The 22042-nt window shown below is 34.9% G+C and overlaps 2 protein-coding genes across 2 annotated transcripts in view; both read left to right on the top strand.

The window, feature by feature from the left end:
* Nucleotides 1-301: 301 nt before the first annotated feature.
* Nucleotides 302-7381, top strand: LOC120628588 (complement component 1 Q subcomponent-binding protein, mitochondrial). Its single transcript, XM_039897029.1, has 5 exons — nucleotides 302-646; nucleotides 2105-2255; nucleotides 3462-3658; nucleotides 4565-4653; nucleotides 6500-7381. Exons 1-5 carry the CDS (start codon nucleotides 409-411, stop codon nucleotides 6650-6652), a joined length of 828 nt encoding a protein of 275 aa, XP_039752963.1. The 5' UTR covers nucleotides 302-408; the 3' UTR covers nucleotides 6653-7381.
* A 1498-nt stretch (nucleotides 7382-8879) lies between these two features.
* LOC120628952 (amyloid protein-binding protein 2) overlaps nucleotides 8880-22042 on the top strand; it is a 59728-nt gene continuing 46565 nt past the window's right edge. The window contains exon 1 of the mRNA XM_039897646.1: nucleotides 8880-9050. Within this exon, the coding sequence (XP_039753580.1) occupies nucleotides 8895-9050 (156 nt within the window). The 5' untranslated portion in view covers nucleotides 8880-8894. The remainder of the gene's footprint in view (nucleotides 9051-22042) is intronic.

Consider the following 22042-nt stretch of genomic DNA (forward strand, 5'->3'; position numbering starts at 1 on the left):
ATAACTAAAAACTAAAGCTACGAGGGTTCCAAACGCGCCCTGGTCCAAGAAGAAGCCCACAACAAACTTAGCCCAGTGTTCTTTTTATTATCACCATCTCACATTGTCATAATAGATATTATTTCTACTTGTGCGCCAGTGCTCTGAGAGTTGATAGATAAGATACATTTTTATGCCTTCCCCGGGAATATAATTGACGTCAATTATATTCTGTTAATTAATGTAAATCCGCCTGGAAAAAATATATTAAAAAAAGTATACCTATTTTTATTATACTCTGCGTTATAAAGATTTTTGAATCTGGCAATCTCTGAAATTTTAAGACCGGCGACGAGCATTATATCGTGTTGAATTTCTTTTATCCAAGTTTCGATATTTTCTTGGCAATTCAATTTAAAACTAACAATTATGAGCGGCTTAGTAAGAACAGCGCATAGAGTTATTCAAACATGCGTTAAAAGTACGGGTCTATCGGGTGCAATAGTGTCGCGCACGCAGACTCCCGTCAAACGTGACTTCACAAGAGGGATATGGCACATGAGCTGTTCCACGAGGATGGACAGCACCTCGGCGTCCACCAACCTCCTTAGCAACCATTCCAACACTTGTGGCTGCGGCTGTGGTCTCAAAGCACTTCACACAAAAGGTAGCGTCTTATCTGCAACAAATTTTGAGGTTATGTCATCATCGCTGACGAAAAGACCTAGAATTTTTTTAAATATTTTATTTGAAACAACAGCATTCGATTAATGAGGATTTCCAATTACTAATAAAATGAAAAAAAATGTTAGCTACCTTCATTGCGTCATTATTGTTTTCAATTAATCATTGCTTTATTCTTTCTGTCTTCCTTTAATTTTCAAATATGTTAACAGATGAAAGAGATGAAAAATCTGTAACCCCTAAACCCCTTGGTAAGCTACCTATCCTATTCCCGTATTTACCTTTTATATATATGTCCATATTCTATATTCAATCTATATGGAAAATGGTATAATCATATAAGTTGCATAAAACGGTATAAGTTGCTTAGGAGAGTTTTTGTTTGTTTAAAATTGTGCTGATTTTTTTTTATCATAAGTGTTGACAAGTAGAAAATCTATAGATATAAGGATCGATTGAATATAGAAAATAGACATTAGACTCCAGTTTTTTTGTTGGGTTAAGTTCATGTTTGATTTAATTTATAATTCCATATGAAGCTTCATATCTCAGAAACCTTTGAACTAGCTCACAGCTTTGCTTACAACTCCAACTTGCAAATTTATATAAAGGTCATAAGCAGTGGTGTGCATAGAGGGTATGCACAGGGTATGCAGATGTTATAAAAAAGAAGAAAATCTCCAGTACAAGCTATAAAAAGCCTACCCTCAGGCATTTATCACTCATACTGGAGATTTTATTCAATTTTATATCATCTGCATACCCTGTGCATACCCTCATGCATGCCACTGGTCATAAACCCTTAAAAATCATTGGCTAGTTGTGCATAATTTATCACATATTTGTATAAGAATTCCATTCGGTTATTTCAATACAGCTTTTGTAGTTGTGTGGATTTGGTTTCACAGTCTCGAGTATTTCATTCTAGTGATTTGTTAACTACTTTGTCATTTTCAAATGAATAGCATCAGTAGAGTATATCAGTTAGCTAGTAAGTGATATTTGGACAAAATAATAGATAAATGTGCCTAATTCTCTCTATACTTAAATAATAGTTGTTACCTTTACACTGTATCCTTTTTCACCTCTGGTGTGTAAGATTGCACAACAAGATTTACTTATTTGAGTATCATTGTGCCCTCCTGATAAGGATGATATTTCAAGGGTTGTCAATTTATGTTAAAACTCGCATATTTGTTGAATCCCTGTAATTTGTTGTACTATGATACCAGTTATTGGTATTTTGGTGTAATTTGCAGGGTATAGTAATTCATATTTGCATCCAGTAACATTGGCATCTGCAATTTTACTTCATAGAAGTATGAAACACATCCTTAATGTACACTAATGTCTGAAAGATAGAGGCCTTTAGCCACTCTTTATTCTTCTGAAATTTAAAGATTTTTTTATTAACTATTAATATAAGAATGTACTATTCCAGGGGAAAAGGAGTTAGTAGAGTTTCTAACTGAAGAAATAGTAGCTGAACGTAAGGCTCAGAAGGTGAAGACTTTGCCCACTGAAGTAAATGGGTTTGTAGTAAAAGCAGACAGTGCAGAGGTTACCCTCACCAAGCAACTGAAGGATGAACTGTAAGTCTGTCTTTTCACTTGTTTTGCCACTGTATTAAATATTATTTATCCGTAGAATATGAGATAATTGTGTTAGCTAAGTGGGTAAGACTTCAGCCTCCTTTTCTGGAGACTATTTTCAATAGTCGCATACCTTTTGGAGTAAATAAAGATAGCCCAGTGGGTAGGACTTTGTCTTCACTTTTGGGGGCTGCGTTTGAATCCCAGCACACACTTCTAACTTATGTGTGTTTTAGGCAATTAAAATATCACTAGCAAATATATGTTGTGGTATACAAATAAAGAGTTTAATAAATAAATAATAGAAAAGGAACACATTGTGGGGAAACCTGCATGCCTGAGAGTTCTCTATGTTCTCAAAAGGTTTGTGGATTCCACTAATCTGAACTGGTGTGGTGGACTAACCCCTTCTCATTGTGGGAGGAGACCCATGCCCTGTAGTGGACGATTCAACATCTCTTGCTGTAATTGTTAAGGACACAATGTTGAGGAAACAGGCATGTTTGATGGTTGTCTATGATATTTGCAAAGGCATGTGAAGTCTACCAATCCACACTTAGTGGACTAGGGGCTATATACTTTTTATGCTGAGAAGAGACACATGTTTTATGGTGGGCCAGTAATGTGTTGGTCATGAAGATGAGGAACATATTGGTTGATCTATTCCAAACGAAGGTTACCTTACCATTGTAATTATGAAGAAACTATATATATATAACTCAAAACCATAACTTGTAATAATCAATTTACAATGCATGTCCCTGGAATTGTAATACCACAATACTTATATTGGTATTTTGGTGTAGTTTTCAGGGTATAATAAATAATATTTGCATCCAGTAACATTGACATCTGCAATGTTACTTCATAGAAGTATTGAACATTCCAATTATAATTCTATCAATATACTTTTTGTACTATTTAAGATTAGACAGTTGATTTGTAAACAAGTTAATAAAGCACATTCTAACCTTTATCAAAGTAGCAGAAAGGAAGTCAAGTTCATAATTAACTTTAAAACCTAAATATTTAATTTTCAAGACGAAGAAGTTGAATGTACTTAACTATTATAATTCATGTTTCAATTGGTTAATATTTTACATTTTAACAGATTCTGCAGATTAGATCCGTCAAATTTATTTCACAATTGGTTATGTTACCATTGTTATTATAAATATGCTCTAATACTTTTTCCCCTTTTTTTAGGGTAAGAATAACATTCAACGTAAACCACACAGTGGATTCTGAGGACTTTGGTGAGGACGCTCAGCCAGAAAAACAGGAGTTCTCTGAGATGCGCTCCAAGCCACAGTTTGAGGTTGACCTGGTGAGAGGCGACTCTACCCTTGGCTTTACTTGTTCCTTCCTTCAGGAACCACCATCAACTAATGCTGAGGAGTACAGTAAGTAAATTATATCTTCCAATTCCATACTATATTGACGGCCGATTGGCGCAGTGGGCAGCGACCCTGCTTTCTGAGTCCAAGGCTGTGGGATCGATTCCCAGAACTGGATAATATTTGTGTGATGAACATGAATGTTTTTCAGTGTCTGGGTGTTTATCTATATATTATAAGTATTTATGTATATTATTCATAAAAATTATTCATCAGTTATCTTAGTACCCATAACACAAGCTACGCTTACTTTGGGACTAGATGGCGATGTGTGTATGGTTGTAATATATTTATTTAGTTATATTAGTAAAAAAAGAGAATACCTGGCTCTAACATTTGGTTTAGCTCAACATAAGCAAGAAAATTATGTCTAATGCTAATGTTAAGACTCAAAATCCAGTGGTGTTTTATAGTTACAATTGATGAACGAGCAACCTGATGGTCTTGGAATGCATGGTAAATGGAACACTGTTACCTGTAAAAAGAGCAAAAAATACATCCTGCTAAATGCCACCCTTCATCCATAAATCTGAGACATAGTTGTTTTTTTTTATATATATAAATAAATAAATATACTACGACAATACACACCATTGCCATCTAGCCCCAAAGTAAGCGTAGCTTGTGTTATGGGTACTAAGATGACTGATGAATATTTTGTTTGTATAATATACATAAATACTTATAATATACATATGTGTGTTAAGCCTTGGGTGCCTGTAATTTCACCAGTAATGCACTATTGCACTGCTTGTCTACATCTATTACCATAAACATAAGTGAGGAGCAAAATAAATAATTTATTTATTTATATTTATAGATTAGGCGAGGGATATCGCTGGTAGCATATTCAGAGATTAGAGATGTGGACATGAATAGATTTAATTATCGCATTATTATTTCCTATTCCAGACGACATTTTTGGTATTGATGAGGTGACGTTATACAAAGGCGAGTGGAACGAAAAGGTGTACGCGGTCGCTGGAGACGTTCTAGACGGAGTAAGTTTTTTTTAAGGGTTAGGTCAGCTATGACATTTCGAACGAAAAAATCTAAGAGAATTTTGGCGCCCATATATCGGCCAGATATTGATGATACTGATAATATGACTTGTTCGTTCGTTCGTTCAAAGTATTCCTTTAACTTCACAACCAATTCGCGTGGCGGTTGACTGTACGTCCACTTTTCAACAGACATCGTACTATATAACAACATACACTAAAATCGAGTAAAATTACTATGTTAAAATTAATGTCCAAAATAGACATAGATAAAGTTAACCTAATAGTAAAAAATATATATGAAACTTAAACGAGCGCACAGTTAACTTTACAGGATGGGAAACGAAAAACTGTGCAGTGCGCGCGGGGACGCTTCAGTCATGTGCCGCTTGGATACATAAACTCAGATTCATTATTTAGAACCCAGTGTCAGTTCAAAATTTTATTTGCGGCTTTGAGAACCAAGCTCATTCTTTTCAGTAAAGATTACTACACAATATTTAATTTCGACTAGAATCATATGAAGCTTGTGATATTCAGTAAAAAAATGGTTACAACACTAGTATTAAAAAAAAAAAGACTGAGAACGTAACTGTTTTCGATACGCTTCGCAACAATTATAAATTGCATGCTACTATAAAGTAAGCGCAAAAAGAATACTCGCAATATATTCTTTCATATTATTTAACGTCCCAAAAAAATTTGTTTCTTTCAGTTTCTTTCAAAGTTACATTCTATGGTCTTGCACAAATGTCAAAACGGGCCTATTACATTTTTACGACTATAATAGACATAAACTTTGATCTGTTTCAATTTTAAGAAAACTTGTAGCATAAATTTAAGTAACTTTTCTTACACAAGTTGGGCAGTCAACCGAACATGTTTTTATCTTCTGGTATGCTGTAACAACTGTTTTGACAACCAGAATAAAAAAAACATATTAACTGTTAAGTTTTTAGTATACTTAAAAATCATTTGATACGATAAAACCGCATTTGTATAATATACAACACGAAATAAATATAAGCTTACAGAAATAGTTATGTATAAAAAAGAGCATTTAAATAAACTGTATATAATACATAATATATAATTAAACATAGTAACACAGTATATAATTAAAAACCATGAATATATATAACCAAGTTTATGTTTGATCAAAATAGAACAAATCCATATTCCATAGCAGCTTTTCACTATGTTTCGGTACTAGTTTCGTGGCGCAGTGGTATCTCTGACCGCGACAGGCACTGGGTTCGAATCCCACCACCATTACGTATCCCCATAATCGCCATACTGGGCCTACACTTTACGGTAGGTATTCTAGTGCCAAATATGGGGTATATCACTGCATTGATGTGAAGTTTATTCCCTTGTCTATGAAGGGCGTATTCATTGACGTGCTACATATTTTATTATTTTTACTATACAATATTTGTTAATACTTTGACTATTATTATTTATGCTATTGTTTGAGAACTATAACAATTTGTTCAATTATTATAAGTATAGATTAGAAGTAATATAAACACAAAAAAAAATACGATGAAATAAAAAAAGAAATTCCTAAGTTTCTAACGAATTTTTATAATTTCTAAAAGTTCAGTATAAAACGTTCTTAACTTAAATAAACTAAGTAATTATTTTTTTTTAGCCTTTTTTATGTCTGTTTTTAATTGTTTATTTTTTCTGTGCTAGTCTCACATCAATAGTTGATTTTAGATTAAAGTTATTTCTAGTTACGTTTTATCTAGTTATATTTAATCTAAAATAGGTTTCCATTTAAAAGTCTTATGTGATCTACCTTTACAAATATAAATTAATCTTGAAAATGTATTCCTTTCAGTACCTCTACGATCTTCTGATGAATCTTCTAGAAGAAAAAGGCATTGGAAATGAGTTTGTACAGAAGTTGTCTGACTTCAGTACAGCTTACGAACACACGGCATACATAAATTTGCTCGAAGGCATCTCGAAGTTTACTATTGGCAAGCAATAGACAACTGTATAGTTTTTAACTTTAGAATGAGATGAATAATGTTATCTGTGACACCCTATAAAGTAATTTTGTTTATGTCTTTGACTTTAATAGTATTGTTTGTAATATGATCTTCTGTATGTATATTAAATAATTTTGTGTGTTTCATTGAAAAAATAGTTTCATGACTCAACCAAAGATTGTGTTTTTGTATAGATATGGGGATTAATGAGTGGGGAGTTCTTACGAGAATAAGAAAAGAAACATGAAAGAACTAAAATGTTTGGATTTAATTGGAAAATAAAACAAACGGATTGTGTTACAACTAACTGTAAACTGCCATATAATTAAGTACATAATTGCATAGTTTGATGTAGAATAGTATCTTGTACAGTTTAATTTAATCTTGACATACATTCAAAGTCCTTGGATTTATTTCAATTCTCTAATAATAAATTATTTTGAATACCATTAACGCGAGACTGTTTATAATGTTCAATTAAATGTGTGAAAATACCTTTTTATCAGCGAAGATTTTCTTCTAACAGGTATAAATAAATAAGTTTAAATTCTCTCATTTTGTTATTGTGCTAATTGGGTTTCACAGATTGGCGAATTTATGTTATCAACACAAATATAGGTGAGGCATTTATTTTCCTCTAGAATAGCTTTAAAGAATGTTTAGTTTATAACAACAATGTTGTTTAGTGTTAAATGTGTTTTAGTTCTGAATAAATGTTATTCAAGGTTTCTGTGACGTTTTATTTCAAACTCATCGAGCGTGTTCCTTAAATATGAAACTAGTATATTAAAATTTGAACGGTCGGAAATTGGCGTTATTGTGTATACTATAGGCGTTAAAAATATATCTTCAAAAAAACTAAACTCTACCAACCGTTTTAACAGTTATCATTCTTTGAGTTTCACTATGGGGCAGCGTCCTGTATTGTTCCGCTCAAGCCACGATTAATGGAGAGATGCGTGTGTTCATATGCTGCTAATTTCGAAATTATTAGATAAATTTTAATATTTCTTTAAGTGTAGATAAAACACTAATGAAAACACAAAATTACTATTGTAAGTGAATATTATAACACAAAGTAACAAACAAAATAATGTTTTCTTTTTATAATATTAGGATCATAAATGTAAATAGTGTACGGGAGCTATAAAGTTGCTCGACCGTAACAAAGGAAGATCTTCCGCCGAGCTCGCGATGTGCTTTGGGGACTGAGATCCAACAATTCATTTTTGGAAGTTGTATGCCTCGTTTGTGAAAATGAAAGCGCGATGAAGGATCTTGTGGCGCCATCTAGAAAGGTAACGTGGGGGCTGCCCAATACCAATAGTAATAAGGCTCATTCTATAGACAAAAAATATGCTTAGAATTATTGTAACGCAGGCCGTGCTTTAGGGATTTTCGTATTCCATAGTATTGCGACTTGCTTGATTTACTATAGTAGTAGGTTTACGTAGTCTAAGAATGCTACGTAACTTTACACACTGTAGTTCGGTTGCCAGGCAGACAACGCTTTTTAGCGATAAGGCCACCAATTGTACAACTTAAATTCAATGTGTCGTTGTTGTATGTTTCTTGCTGTGCAAGGAAATATACTTTATACTTTCTTTCTTTATTTACAGTTAACGGTAGGTACAGTTTATAACAAATAATTAGGTAAACTTTCAGAGTAGCGTGAGATTTTCTACCTACGATTACTTGTTCGATTGCGTGAAAGTCAACTACGGTTGATATGAAATCGGAAGAGCGCCATCTGTTGACAATACTCTTTCTCAGAATTATAAAGTAGATGGCGCTCTTTCGATTTTATTCAAATAGATATATAAAAATTATAATCACAAGCTGGTTTACAAAAAAAAACAATACGCAGCAAATATAAATTGCCGTATATGAATGGATATAATCAGCTGTTAATTTTTGGATCGCCCAGTTAGATCATTGGAAAGTTCAATTCCTCATTCCCACTCATCCATACTTGTTGATAATTATTATTGATAGTGAATGTTTTGTTCTTTATCATATGACCCCCAAAATTTTGATAAAAAGGAATTCAAGATTTTGCTCTATTGATTATCTCTAATTTGAGCCGACCAATCGAGTTCTATTTGTATTTTTAGCCAACCAATAAGAAGCCATGCCACTGAAGTGAACATCGTACGAACGCATGGCAAATAGTTGGAAATGTCAATGTGTCAACGCGCCGAGCGCAGTGAAACCAGTTGAGTTTTATTATATCTCGGCAAAATGGCTGACGCGGTGTCGGTGCAGGTGAAAAAAATACCCGATAATTTATACGTGGTGTGTTTAACTAATTTAGTGAACTACATACAAAAATCAAAGTGCGAACGGAATGAATTGCGTTCTTTACCGGACAGCGTCCTTATGGATATTTACTCCAGGGTGAGTACAATTTTTTTCTTATCTGCTCGGACAAAAAATACACCGTTAGCCCGCAGAATTTTGCATTTCACGTGTTTTATTGGGTTCACGATAGTTTATTGAGCGTACTTGGGTATATTTTCCTCGTTTTGGGTTCACGGTCGTGTGGTGGGCAGCGCGAGTGGTAATCAGTGATCACTTTCACTGCCGAGCGCCTATTCGTCATACGATCACAATTCACATCGTTTCTTTGTTGCGAAACTCATCGCGTTATGTGTTTATTTTAATATGTTTATAACATGTTTATAAACCTTTCTCTTTTGTAATCCAGCTTTAAAACACTTCGATAACGCGCACTATGTATTTATTTTGTCCCCATTGTAACCATATTGTAACTATTAGGTAGGAGGTATCTACATAGGTACAATAAACCATGTTCAACATAGATAATGGCTTTATAAAGTCATTATTAAGTAAAGATATGTTGATAACTGAGTAATAAGTTGTGATAGCTTGTATCTCTGGCTATGGAAAGGCGCAGAACAATGTCTGCTACGAATTTGTTGCAATTACGGTACTAAGATGTCCCAAAGTGCTTATGGTATAAATTATTGATAATGGCTAGTAATATGCTGATGTATGTTGCCGATTTCTGTCCTCAATCTCTAATACCTATTTCATCAGAGACAGCATCCTATAACATATATAAAAACAAGGTTATTTATTCTAAAACATTACATTACCTTTGGTTGAAAAATCAGACTTGAACTTTGATCTCAAAAATGTTTCATTAATAAGTTCTTTCAAACCTGGTTAACATAATTGTCCTAATTCTTTTGTATGCAAAAGAATATCCTCTTAATATACTAAATTGACTAGTCTTAAAATAGTGCTATCCTTTTCCTATGCATAAAAGAGCACTACTTTTACACTTCAATTTCATTTACAGATGAGGCAGAGCCCTCAAACCAGTCAATAATGGTTTCATCAGACATTTCCTGTCTAAATTATTGCTAGTATTATTTGGAATATATTTGCTTTGTTGAAAAAGGTCTCATTATGCTTTCAGAAAATGTGTATGTTTCTACAGTTACTGTTTCCACTTCAGGCCCTTTGACAGAGGGAAACTAATAGTCTTGAGAGTCCAGGGACATCCAATTTGTATCCTAGGGTGGTGTAGGGAGTAGAAACCATTGTTACTAGGTTAAAGACAGACCACACAGCTACCAAATGTTAACCTGGGCTGGTGAGCAAATAAAATTGAATTTTTTGGGCGTGGATATGATCAAGGGATATAATTTAAAGGGTATACATCTTCTGCTCGAACTAGGTGTGCAGAGGGCATATGGGGGGCAAATTATACTGCGAAGATTCGTTGTCTCGTTGTCAGGATGATGTAAATTAGATGGGACACAATTTTTATCAAATGCTCAGAAGGTGTTGATTTAAAAATTTTGTTTTTGTTATAACCAACTGCTATAAAATAACTACAATCGTTATGTGTTAATGCTATAATTTGCTCAAACCCAAAACAAAATAATTAAGACATAAACACTATCACACATTGTTTACTGTATCTTTTATTATCTTCGCTGTCACGTATTTAACATTTTAGTGGCTACTTAAACATTTTAATAGACAAATACCTATCGCCAAGCGAATTTCCGTTACTGTTACTTAGTTAAGTATTGATAGAGAGGACGGTATTGTAGGTAGCGATAGACGATGGGACCCGCCACAAATAGGAGGGGGGGAGAGGGGGTCAAATACTTGGCGAGAATGTGGTAAATTCGCAATTGAATCAATCCCATGCTCTCAGTTATAGGTCCGTCGAGGGACATACATGGTTTTTGGTGGGTTCAAGACCCACATGTACTTGACCGCCGTCACACGGTGACGCGATGCGAGTTGGTTAGAGATCTCGCCTCCTCTCCTTTAACCTAGCCTACTCTCGTTTCGCCTCGCCTTGCTGGCCCCGTCCCGAAGCATTAAAGTCAAAGTCAAATATTTCTATATTCAAAAAGCACATAGATGGCACTTTTGTTTCGTACATTACATGTAAAATATGACATAGAAGTGAGTTGATGGCGATAACTAAATTCGTCAACTTAAAACTAAAGCTACGAGGGTCAAAGGATGCGAGGAGCTTGTTGGAGCAGACACTGACAAAATTGTGAGAGTGTAGAACGCTAGCACAGCACTCTCTCAGCGGCAGGAAACCGCACATTTCGTGCAAGAGCTTCCACAGGCCGCATTCGCGAGGGTGTGAATCAGGGGTTTTGGTATATTATGTTACATTCAAAGCTAGAGATCTTAGCCTTAAAGAAGAATTCTCAGTCGCTCGTGGTCGTCATTTAAGTGTTGTGGCACGCTTGACTGTTCGTCGCCACTGTTCTCTGGCAGCTTTATTTGGTATAGATGACTAGCCATTCATATTTACTCGGTTTGAAGATGAACTTACCAGATCTTTGCGGTTTGTATTAGAATCGAGCGAGCGAAGCGCTATGAACGTGTCCAAGAATTAACTATGTACTTACCGATGCCTCGTGCTGCGATAGTAGAAAGATGTTGATTTGTAAGAGGAGTACTCCAAAAATAATGCTGTAATAAACAGATTGACAACATTGCGAAGATATGCTAAGTATAAGCCAATAAGATTTCTCTTTAGGATATTTCCTAATCTTCTATTTTGCTCAATTCTATTATTGTGGTTCTCATTTATGGTGATTCTGAAGCATAGTCGGGAATTAAATACCAATGCAATATGCTTTGGAAAGGTCAAATATGAATTTGGTTGCTATACAATTGATGAATTTCTTAATGACAAGGTTACTTGGAAGCATCCGGCTCCGCTTTCATCTTTCAAAAGAGCCACTGCTGAGTTTCTTGCCGGTAGAATCTGCCTTCCGAACCTGTGGTAGAGTCACTATAAACAAACAGACTTGACGTTTCAAAAGTGCTTATATTAGGCCTACTTGAAATAAATGAATTATGGTTTTATTGAATTTTGTTGACATTATCTACAACTAGAGATTGTCCGTGAATCTGTCCGCGATTTCCCACGAGGCCAATTTATGCGAAGGTAAGCGCGTCCCAAGAAAATAACTCGACGGAGGAACGTTAATTGTAATAATAATTATGATTTTATGCATTTCAAAATTGTTTCTTTAAATCCTGTATTACATTGTTTTAATTAAAGCTCAATGCTAGCTGAAATTTGTGAGCCAATATGAATATTTGATTTATTCTAAAGAACACTATAGCAACTAAACACGTAACATCGGAAAATAAACTCTGCATCAACTCTCAAATATCCTCGTATAAGTAACAACACAAGCAGACAAGGCCTCTAAATTGTGCAACAATTCCAGCATAGCGTGACCCTCTTTGTTGCACCAATCACACCAATAAAACTTCTCAACACCTCCATTGAAGTTCACTAATGTTATATCATGATTAAGCTATTGCTGCGACGAGAATAGATACATTAGTTGCCCTTAGTATTTTTGAGTTTGTTTCTATAAATCCTATACTCGAACAGAAATAGCGTACTGGATACAAACTTATCACTCTCGACATAATGCTGACGATGATGATCAAACAAAAATATATAAATTAAGTAACCATTCAAATAAAGTTTAACTGAATCCTTATAACTTCTTTATTTGCTTTTACGTCGTTGATATAACGTCTGCCCATCCTGGTGAATATGGACAAACCCTCCAATCGGGAGAGGCTTTTATTCCAGCACTGGACTGTTACAAGCTATTGATTGATTAACTTAAGTGTAAAGCGACGAATTATCTAAACGTATCGTAACGTTGTATATAAGCTCTAAGTTGTGAGAAATATATTCTACTCTTTAACCGATTAAGAGTTGAATGAGCAGACAAATTTATCTGTATTCACAGTGCATAAGCACTTTCGATGTACAGACTCATCTGAATGACAAGAGCCTTTCACGACTTTACCGCTCGATCCGATCATTTCTACGAACGCATTATTTTGAAAGGAATTTTGGGACCAATTGAATCGCAGTGCATCCAACTTTCTCCAATAATCTTCGAATAACTGGGACAGTTGTAGAGACGCTCGGTAATCATTCACTCTAAGCTCACAAATAATGAGTGAGGTGTCATATTATCTGGCCCAGACAACCTTGTTTTTGCTGAAAGATAATATTGTGTAGCTTGCTTGATAATAACTACGATTACTTTACCGTTATCCCAGTAATAATTACAGGTTAGGGCAAACATATTTGATCACACCGCAACTAAGTCACCGGAAATCTGGGTCAAAATGTTTAAATATTATATCCAGTTTTAGGTCAGCGCTTATTTCAACAGGTACAAGATGTTAAATGCCCTTATTGACGCTATTTGGCATCTGTGGTTTCCATTTAACGTTACATTAAAATTAATTGAATTTTAATTGAGTCGTTTCTTTTTAATCTGTGAAGCAAAAAGTGTGACGCTTTTTATCATGACGGGTTTTTTTTGAAATGTTTAGTGTTCATTTCATGAATATGTATACAAACAGCCATTTGAGAATTCCTATTATATATTCCTTCTCGCAGTGTCCGTTAATTTCGGTGTCACAATTGATATTATACTACAAAAATTCAAATATCACTCCAAAGCATATATATTCAAAGACATTTCAAAGATATAAGTTTTGAAGCCACCAATCGCTGCAGAATTTGGTTTTCGATATAGGTTTCTTTCTAAAATTGATGGACACATTCATTTACTCACCTAGTTTACTTGACTTGGGAAATTCTCAAAGCAATTTTTTCCACTTGGATCAGTGTGACTTGGAAGGATATTGTTTTGTCATACTATTTGTGCTTTTATGTGGAGTTATACTGGCACTATTATTTTCTATTGTTGCACATAGGATAGAACTCCTAAGCTAACAGCTGCAAACCCCTCACTTATCACCTACTGGAACTTAATACATGCAAACATGCCTATGAAGGCGTGATCGCTAAGGATTAAAAAAAATATATATTTGCGTACTTGTCAAAATCTTAGTCTAACGATTACTTAATAGAATTCGGTATTGTTGTTAGGTTTGCCGAATTTCCCTTCTAGGCTCCAAACAAGCCAGCACGCGCCCGGCCCGGTAGGTACTATCATCATCATCACATCAACCCCTTACCGGCCCACCACAGAGTACGGGTCTCCTCCCACAATTAGAAGGGGTTAAGACACACAAATACCTAGTATCATTAGTAGGCTATAACAGTCCCAAAAGTGGTAAATGGTTACCAATGTTTTATTAGGTTATATTCCCTTAGTCTTGTCGTAGGACACCCCGGGGCAAGAGGAGGGGTGTTGACAGCTTTATTACTTTATGTGTGAGTTTCTTGCCGGCTCTTCTCAATGGAATCTGCCTTCCGAACCCCAAATGCCTGGTAGAGCCCCAACAAACAGACTGACTTGACGTTACAAAAGTGCTTATAAACTAGACCTGCTTGAAATAATTGAATTTAGTTTTTTTTTTAATATTCTGATCTGCCGTCACCACACTTAACACAGACATGTAGTATAGTGTTACTGAAATGAATTCGTGTTACAGTAATTTTATAAAGTTGGCAAATAATTAAACTTTTGATAACTATAAATTCATATTGGCCATATATTTTATTAAATTGATAAGGATTTTTATGAATACGCTTATTATTATTTTATTAATAAATAGTTTCCGACTAAAAAATTTAAATTATATTTGAATAAGAACAGATGTATATGACATTGAGTTGGTGGGTATTTTGTTATAAATACGGGTGCATTTTCGATACACTTCAGTCCTAAATGGACTCGAACGATGCAAAGATACCTTCCGGTGTCTTAGTCGTTTATCATTCGTTTACCGAACGATAGGTATAGGAAGCATACATTTTGTAACCCCTTAAACTGTCTGATGAAACTGCCACAAACAAATGTTAATTTAGCTTGAAAGTTTGCCAAAAAAACCTCTTCCTTACTGGGTGGTATAAAATTTGGCGCTACCAAAAATGTACATACATTATCCATTATCTTCTTTGTCTCGTCGATACCAGAAACATTGTATGATGTAATTAACACGCGGAAATTTTAAATTAGGAGCCGATACCAGTATTAATGACTTATGGGCATAATAAATATTGCCTCATTATTTATGGGAAGTTATTCGTTTGCGGATTTAAAGACTACTCTAGGCACGTTGTCAAAATCCTTCCGACAATCATTGAGAGGCGTTCGGGAATATGTTATAACTGCCAGCTCTAAAAACTTAAAGGGTTGTGCGGGTTTGTATCGTATCCTACAGCTTTGGTCGGTGTAACTAACTCTTATGTCCATTTTCTATATTCAATCCTTCCGCAATCTATAGATTTATTACTTAGCAACGTCGTTATTGTCAAAAAATATACATATAATTTTTAACAAATAACAACTTTGTTAAGCAACTTATCAACATATTACAGATCGTTTTAATATAGAAAATGAACATAAATGAAGAAATACACATCGGGAAACTAAATCTGTTACTTTAAGCTCAATAAATAGCGAATCGGTAGTGATCCTGGGAATCTAGGTGGACAAAAGACGCCAGGAAGGGTGCAAAATGCCTAATACGGCATATAAGTCGGTTTCAATCTGTTGAATCGATTAATAATCTTAAGGAGACATATGAATCTTTTTTTTTTTAACAGAGAAAATGCCCGATGCATACCACTCCGTTTGGGGAAACGGATTGGTTATGTGGGACTTGCACCCACTAAAATCTTTGTGTGTTCCTCGACAGAACTACGGGAGAATACGGGCACTTGCGTATTCACCGCACTCTCGCCAAGGTTTTGACCTCCAATGCATGGCGGGTCCTATCGTCGATGGCCTGGTCACTGTCGAATCCTCTAGGTAGGCGCACTCTACTGCGCACGCCGCCTTTTCAAGCCTGTCAATAGTCGGGTTGCAAACTTCCCCTTAAATTCGCCACCCGCAGGCCTTGAAAAAACATATGATGGGAACATGAATGTATGAACGTTTCATAAGTGCCTGTGATAGCTCTACGTGAATAAGTGATCATGACATAACATAAACATAAGAACAGCAACCAATACAAATAAAACTAGCCATTCTCCACCACCACATGCGTGTATAAATAAAGCCAATAGATATGACGGACTTACGTTCTAGGATATTTTCCTAAATAAAAAACAATTGACATCCTAATATTATAAATGTGAATGTAAGTTTGTTTTTTAAGCTTTCGCGCGAAAAGTACTTAACCGATCATCATGAAACTTTCTACACGTATTCTTAGAGGTATCATATGTAATATGATACTTTTTATTAAAAAATATATAAATATTTTTTACGAAATGTAAAAAATGTTTGTCAATAATCTCGTGTATGACTATAGGTGTAGACTATGTAGCACTACGCTGCGTCCCGAAATTTACGCGGGCGAAGCCGCAGGGCATATCAAGTAATATATAAAATAATATAGTGTAAGAGTATACAGTGTCAAATGTATAAAAAAATAAATAAAAATATACTTGCCTCATCTGTATTTTAGGCTAGTTTTCTCAAAATCTTTGGTAAAATAATCTATTCAGTAGGTATTATTAGATAGACAGCCTCTTTGACGTCACAGCCTCATCCGCCTGGAACAAGATGTTAGGATAACTTATCATTATAACAATACTTGACAACAATAACCTTTTTGTTAGCGTTTCATTAGATTTTATCTGACGGTATGATTATGGATCTGTTACATGTAGTCTTTTGTGATAACATTAAGGATTACCTATTTTTAATGTTATTATCTATTAGTATTGGAAGGTTTTACAGCGACCTTCAAATTTCTTTCTCATATTATTCATTAACCATTTGTATAGAATTTGCATCCGTAGAGTCCTTTTCGAGGATGAAAACACTGACTTTGTAGCAGAAAATACCTTAAAGATTCTTAGTTTAAAGTCCTTTATTCTGTACTACAATTTTTTATTTTACGAATTCTCCGCTAGGAATGCTGATTGAATAGTGCAGACGAACTTGAGCATTAAAGCATTTTGGATTTGGTCCACTTTATGCTGACGATAGTTTTTCAATAATCGATAACGACTGCGATTCCGAGCATCCAAAAGAAGTTCACAGACACTGAAATGAAAAATACGTAGCCAGTCAGTCTTTTGCAGTGATCTTCCATCAAGTTTAAAGTACCATATCGGTCAGTCCTTTACCGTTAGATTTGCGCGCGTCTCAGTACCGCTAGTAGCGATTAGCATTTTTAGGTGAAGGCGAACAGCCAGTGGTCTGCTGGCTCGTAATTATGGCGCATTATCTGGCACACCATAACCGCGTCTATACTCATAGTGGTAGGGTTTTATATCCTCTGGTAAGTTATTCAGTGGTAGGTGTTACCGGTGTATACTGTTTGTCTAGTAAATCAGGTGTATGTAATGTTAACTTAGTTAAGAACTATTAAAAAAGCTCTTCAAGCTAATTGAAATATTCGTATTATTTCCGAGAACTTAATCAATATTTATTAATATTATTTTCTCTGATTAGTCATTTAGTCTTCTAAGTTAAATGTGTGTTCTCATTCTTTCCTTTCTCTTTATATGAATCAATCAATTCGTTTTTCTATTCCTTTGTTGTTTTTTTTTGTTTTGTATCTTTTTTAGTAGCACTTGAGTTTTTTTTTTTTTTGCTTTAAGTTAATGCTAATAGCTATCTATGACAGCTAATTTTTATTTTATATTAGGTACTTTAGGTACCTACAATTAATATTATCTGTCGTAGCAAGTGTTACTTGTATTTACATCGTATCGCCCTACTGCTCCTTACAATGTTATGTCATATGTGGATAGTGTTGTGGATTACATAATAACCCAATTTTTTTCTTTTTGTTTTATTTAAGAGCTATTGTTGTAATATGTAATTGTTTTCTGTCCCAAATAAATAAAAAATAAAAATAAATCTTGAAGTTGCCGGCTTGCCAAGACTATGGGACAAAAGCGATCAAGGCTATTGGGAGGATGGTGGCTTCCAGTGGCGTGCATAGAGGGTATGCACAGGGTATGCAGGTGATATAAAATAAAGAAAACCTGCAGTACGAGTTATAAAAAACTTAAGGATAGGCATTGTAAAAGTTATAAAAAGACTTCCCTTAAGTATTTATAACTCGTGTTGGAGATTTTACTTAATTTTATATCATCTGCATACCCTGTGCATAGCCTCTATGCACGCCACTGGTGGCTTCTTTATGTCAGTTTCTAGCCGTAGCTAAAAACCTTAACAATGCAAGAAAATGAAAAAATAAATCAGTATTTATGTTGTGTATATCTTCGAAATTAACTATATAGATTTGGCCCTGCGGCAAAAATAAAATTCATATCCACAAGGATGGCATTCAAAATTCAAAATTCAAGTTTTCTGCCGCATACAAAAGTAAATAATATTCTTTCAGACAACATCATTCACCTTAGGATGGGAAGGCAATAACATTACAGATTATAACGTAATATATAAGTAATCCATCATATAACGCCACGGGCTAGCTAAGCTAAAGTTAAGCGAAATATTTATGAATGTCTATTAATGTTTTTATGTTTCAATTAAGTTGGATTAAAAAAAACTCTTCAAAATTTCAGTTTTAGTACCTTTTTTTAAATACATTACAGGAAAACACAGGTTATTACCGGAAAACACAAATAAAATGACATTTTCTAAAAATGAATCCTAGCTAGATCGATTTATCGCCCCCGAAACCCCCTGTACACTAAATTTCATGAAAATCGTTGGAGCCGATTCCGAGATTCCAATTATATATATACAAGAATTGCTCGTTTAAAGATATACGATTAAAATTCAAAAGTCATTGCAACTGAATTTTGAAAGTTTTATGCAAGCTTAAGGTTATTTTTCCTTGCACCGCTAACTGAAGAATGTAGGTTTTCTAACAGAAAGACTTTTAACCTACTCTCGAAAATGTATGCCGCTTTTATGTTTTTGAAGACGCAGTTTTTTCTCAACAGATTTGCCCTAAAAAATATGTATTTAATTTTTAACAAGCAACGACATTTTTAGTCATTCTTATGTATGTCATTACTTATGCATTCGACCAGCGAGTATTTTATTCTTTATTTATTTATACTCTTTATCTGCACACAAAAAATAAAGCAGAAGAATAAAAAAAAAACGCAGAAAAGTAGTACAAAAAAGGCGGCCTTATCGCTTAGTAGCAATCTCTAGAGCAAGTAAGTTTAAGTAATATAGCTTTTTGTGACAGAGTTCGTCCGGGGAAGTACGCATGGTGGTGCCATGCTTATTTCGGCCGCTAATCAGCATTGTTGCAATGATGTGATCCGGTCTGAAGGACGTGGGTGCCTGTGGCTTTGAGATATTTATTATGCATATATTATGTATGATATAACTCGAGTCACGTATCTTCAAATAGGAAGTTCTCCGTGGAACAATAACGCAAACTATATGTTCGGTGCTGCTTAAGCACAGTTCGTATGAGTAATAAACCTCGATACTGCGTCATATATGTACACGCGCGTAAATCGCGACACTGCTACAATAGCAATATTATTGTTTTAAACGCGGATGTATTTTTGTTTTACAAAACTACAATTATTATTTTATCATGTTTTAAAATTCCATACCTAAATCCCTATAGTATTCATGTATATAGGTAAATATGCTAATATACATGTTTATTTAAATGCACCATCTGCCTCTCTTCTTGTGCTGTGTTTTACGCCTTTGGTTTCCTGGAAGGATGAATTTCATGAATGAATGAAGATACAATTTGGTGGCCTTATCGCTACATAGCGATCTCAGTGTATTCACTCATTCTCTATAACTAAGACAGACTCGCACTCGGCCGTTTTTTACTTTTAATAACTTACTTTAGTTGGGTCGGTTCGGGTCAAAATTTGTTATTGAATCAAGCCAAGTGCCCAATGAGCTGAAGGTTTAGAATTCTAACCGTAGCTAAAAACCTTAACAATGCAAGAAAATGAAAAAATAAATCAGTTTTTATGTTATAGAGAAAAAAAATATATAGATTTGGCCCTGCGGCAAAAATAAAATTCATACCCACAAGGATGGCATTCTAATATCAACTTATACCAGTTTATTTCTGCCGCATACAAAAGTAAATAATATTCTTTCAGACAACATCATTCACTTAAGGATGGGAACGCAATAACATTACAGATTATAACGTAATATATAAGTTATCCAACATATAACGCCACGAGCGTATAGCTAAGCTAAAGTTAAGCGAAATATTTATGAATGTCTATTAATGTTTTTATCTTTCAATTAAGTTGGATTAAAAAAAACTCTTCAAAATTTCAGTTTTAGTACCTTTTTTTAAATACATTACAGAATGTATTAATTCAATGTTAATTACGACGGTAAATAGGATATTTTTAATTTTATAAAGTACCTTTTTTATTTTTCAAGCTATATACGACACGTGAATCTGATTATAGAATTATTAATATTTGCAAGAAATATTACTCTATAATTCACGAATGCTCGTAGGTACAATGTTTCACGGAGCGCAGGCACGCAAATATATTATTGAATTATAATAATACTTAATAATTCAATATTTTTATATGGAGCGGAGACCTGGTCACTTAGACTACAAGACCGCCGAAAAATCGATGCCCCGGAGATGTGGTGCTGGAGACGCCCTTTAAAGATCCCTTGGACTGCATTCCGCACCAACAGTTCCATTTTAAAAGAACTGAATATCAAGGAACGATTTTCGTCTACGGTGCAGTTACGCATATTCAAGTTTTTTGGCCACATCTCAAGGAATGAGGGGTCGATTGAACGATTGGTGGTGCAAGGACAGGTTGAAGGAAAAAGGGCAAGAGGGCGGTCACCTACTCGTTGGATAGATACGGTGAAATCGCTGACCCAGACAACTGTGGTAGAAGGTTTTCGACACGCTACCAACCGCCAAAAGTGGAGGAGACTCGCGCGGAAAGCCGTGCAATCGAATTATGCCTAGCGCCATGAAATTCATCTCAGCAGCCACGACCACTCTGCCAAGAGTGCACGACTAAGAAGAAGAAGAATAATACTAGTTGCGCCAACGTCCAATATGTCGTTTTTTTTGTCCAAATTGTCGTTAGGGCGCGTTTGGAACCCTCGTAGTTTTTAAGTTTTAAGTTTACGAATGTAACTATCGCCATCACTACCACTACTATGTACACATTTTTCTATGTAATCCACGCATCAAAAGTGCCATCTATGTGCCTATTTGAAGAAAAAATAAATTTGACGAACGTACTCGGAATCGCTTTTCGGCATGTCTTTGTCGGTAAGGTGGTAAATCCAAAGTCTTCGATCAGACGAGAGGAAATTCGAAAATAATGAATTCCCAAATCCCCCCTGCCGGGACCTCGTAACTTAAAAACATAGCGCTCACCTCTACGCAAGGGAGGTCCTCAGAAAGGGTTTGTTTTAACCATTTTGTTAACGGTACCCGAAGCTGTGCTGCACGGACACTCATCTCGGCCGTCGTTAGTCATCTCGAGTAACGGAGCGACCGGCGACCGTCGGATCGTTACGGTACATCTCAATGCGTACCGCCCACAGCCCGTCGCCGTTCTGGTTATTTCTTTTTATCGGTTATCAGATATCACGAAATATGGAATTAAGTCCAATTGGCCGTAGTTAAACGAAAAGGAACCAACACGCATTCAGCAGCTATTGTAAAAGATTGCTCTAAGTGCACACAAAACACGCACACGCACACACCAACATAATATACCTATAAAACACATCTTATTTAGTAAGTCTTTTTAATTGCTTTTTCCTTGACCTAATTATTGTCCTACTGAAATTTATACATTTTCTTGATAAACAAAAGATATTTTTATTAAAAAAGACAGAATGATAATCGTTCGACCCTTAGAAGCATCTTGGAGGGTCTAAACTCTTAAGATTTTTCTCCAGCAACTCAAAAAACATTATGTAGGTCGATGTTCAAAG

This window comes from Pararge aegeria, chromosome 13 (genome assembly GCF_905163445.1).
Source record: "Pararge aegeria chromosome 13, ilParAegt1.1, whole genome shotgun sequence".
In the NCBI taxonomy this organism is placed as follows: Eukaryota; Metazoa; Arthropoda; class Insecta; order Lepidoptera; family Nymphalidae; genus Pararge; species Pararge aegeria.

Bases quoted from the DNA above. Each gene is read 5' to 3' on its own strand.
- LOC120628588 (XM_039897029.1), top strand. From the start codon at position 409: ATGAGCGGCTTAGTAAGAACAGCGCATAGAGTTATTCAAACATGCGTT. The intron at 2,256-3,461 runs GTAAGTCTGTCT...CCCTTTTTTTAG, and splicing joins AAGCAACTGAAGGATGAACT to GGTAAGAATAACATTCAACG. The intron at 3,659-4,564 runs GTAAGTAAATTA...TTCCTATTCCAG, and splicing joins AACTAATGCTGAGGAGTACA to ACGACATTTTTGGTATTGAT.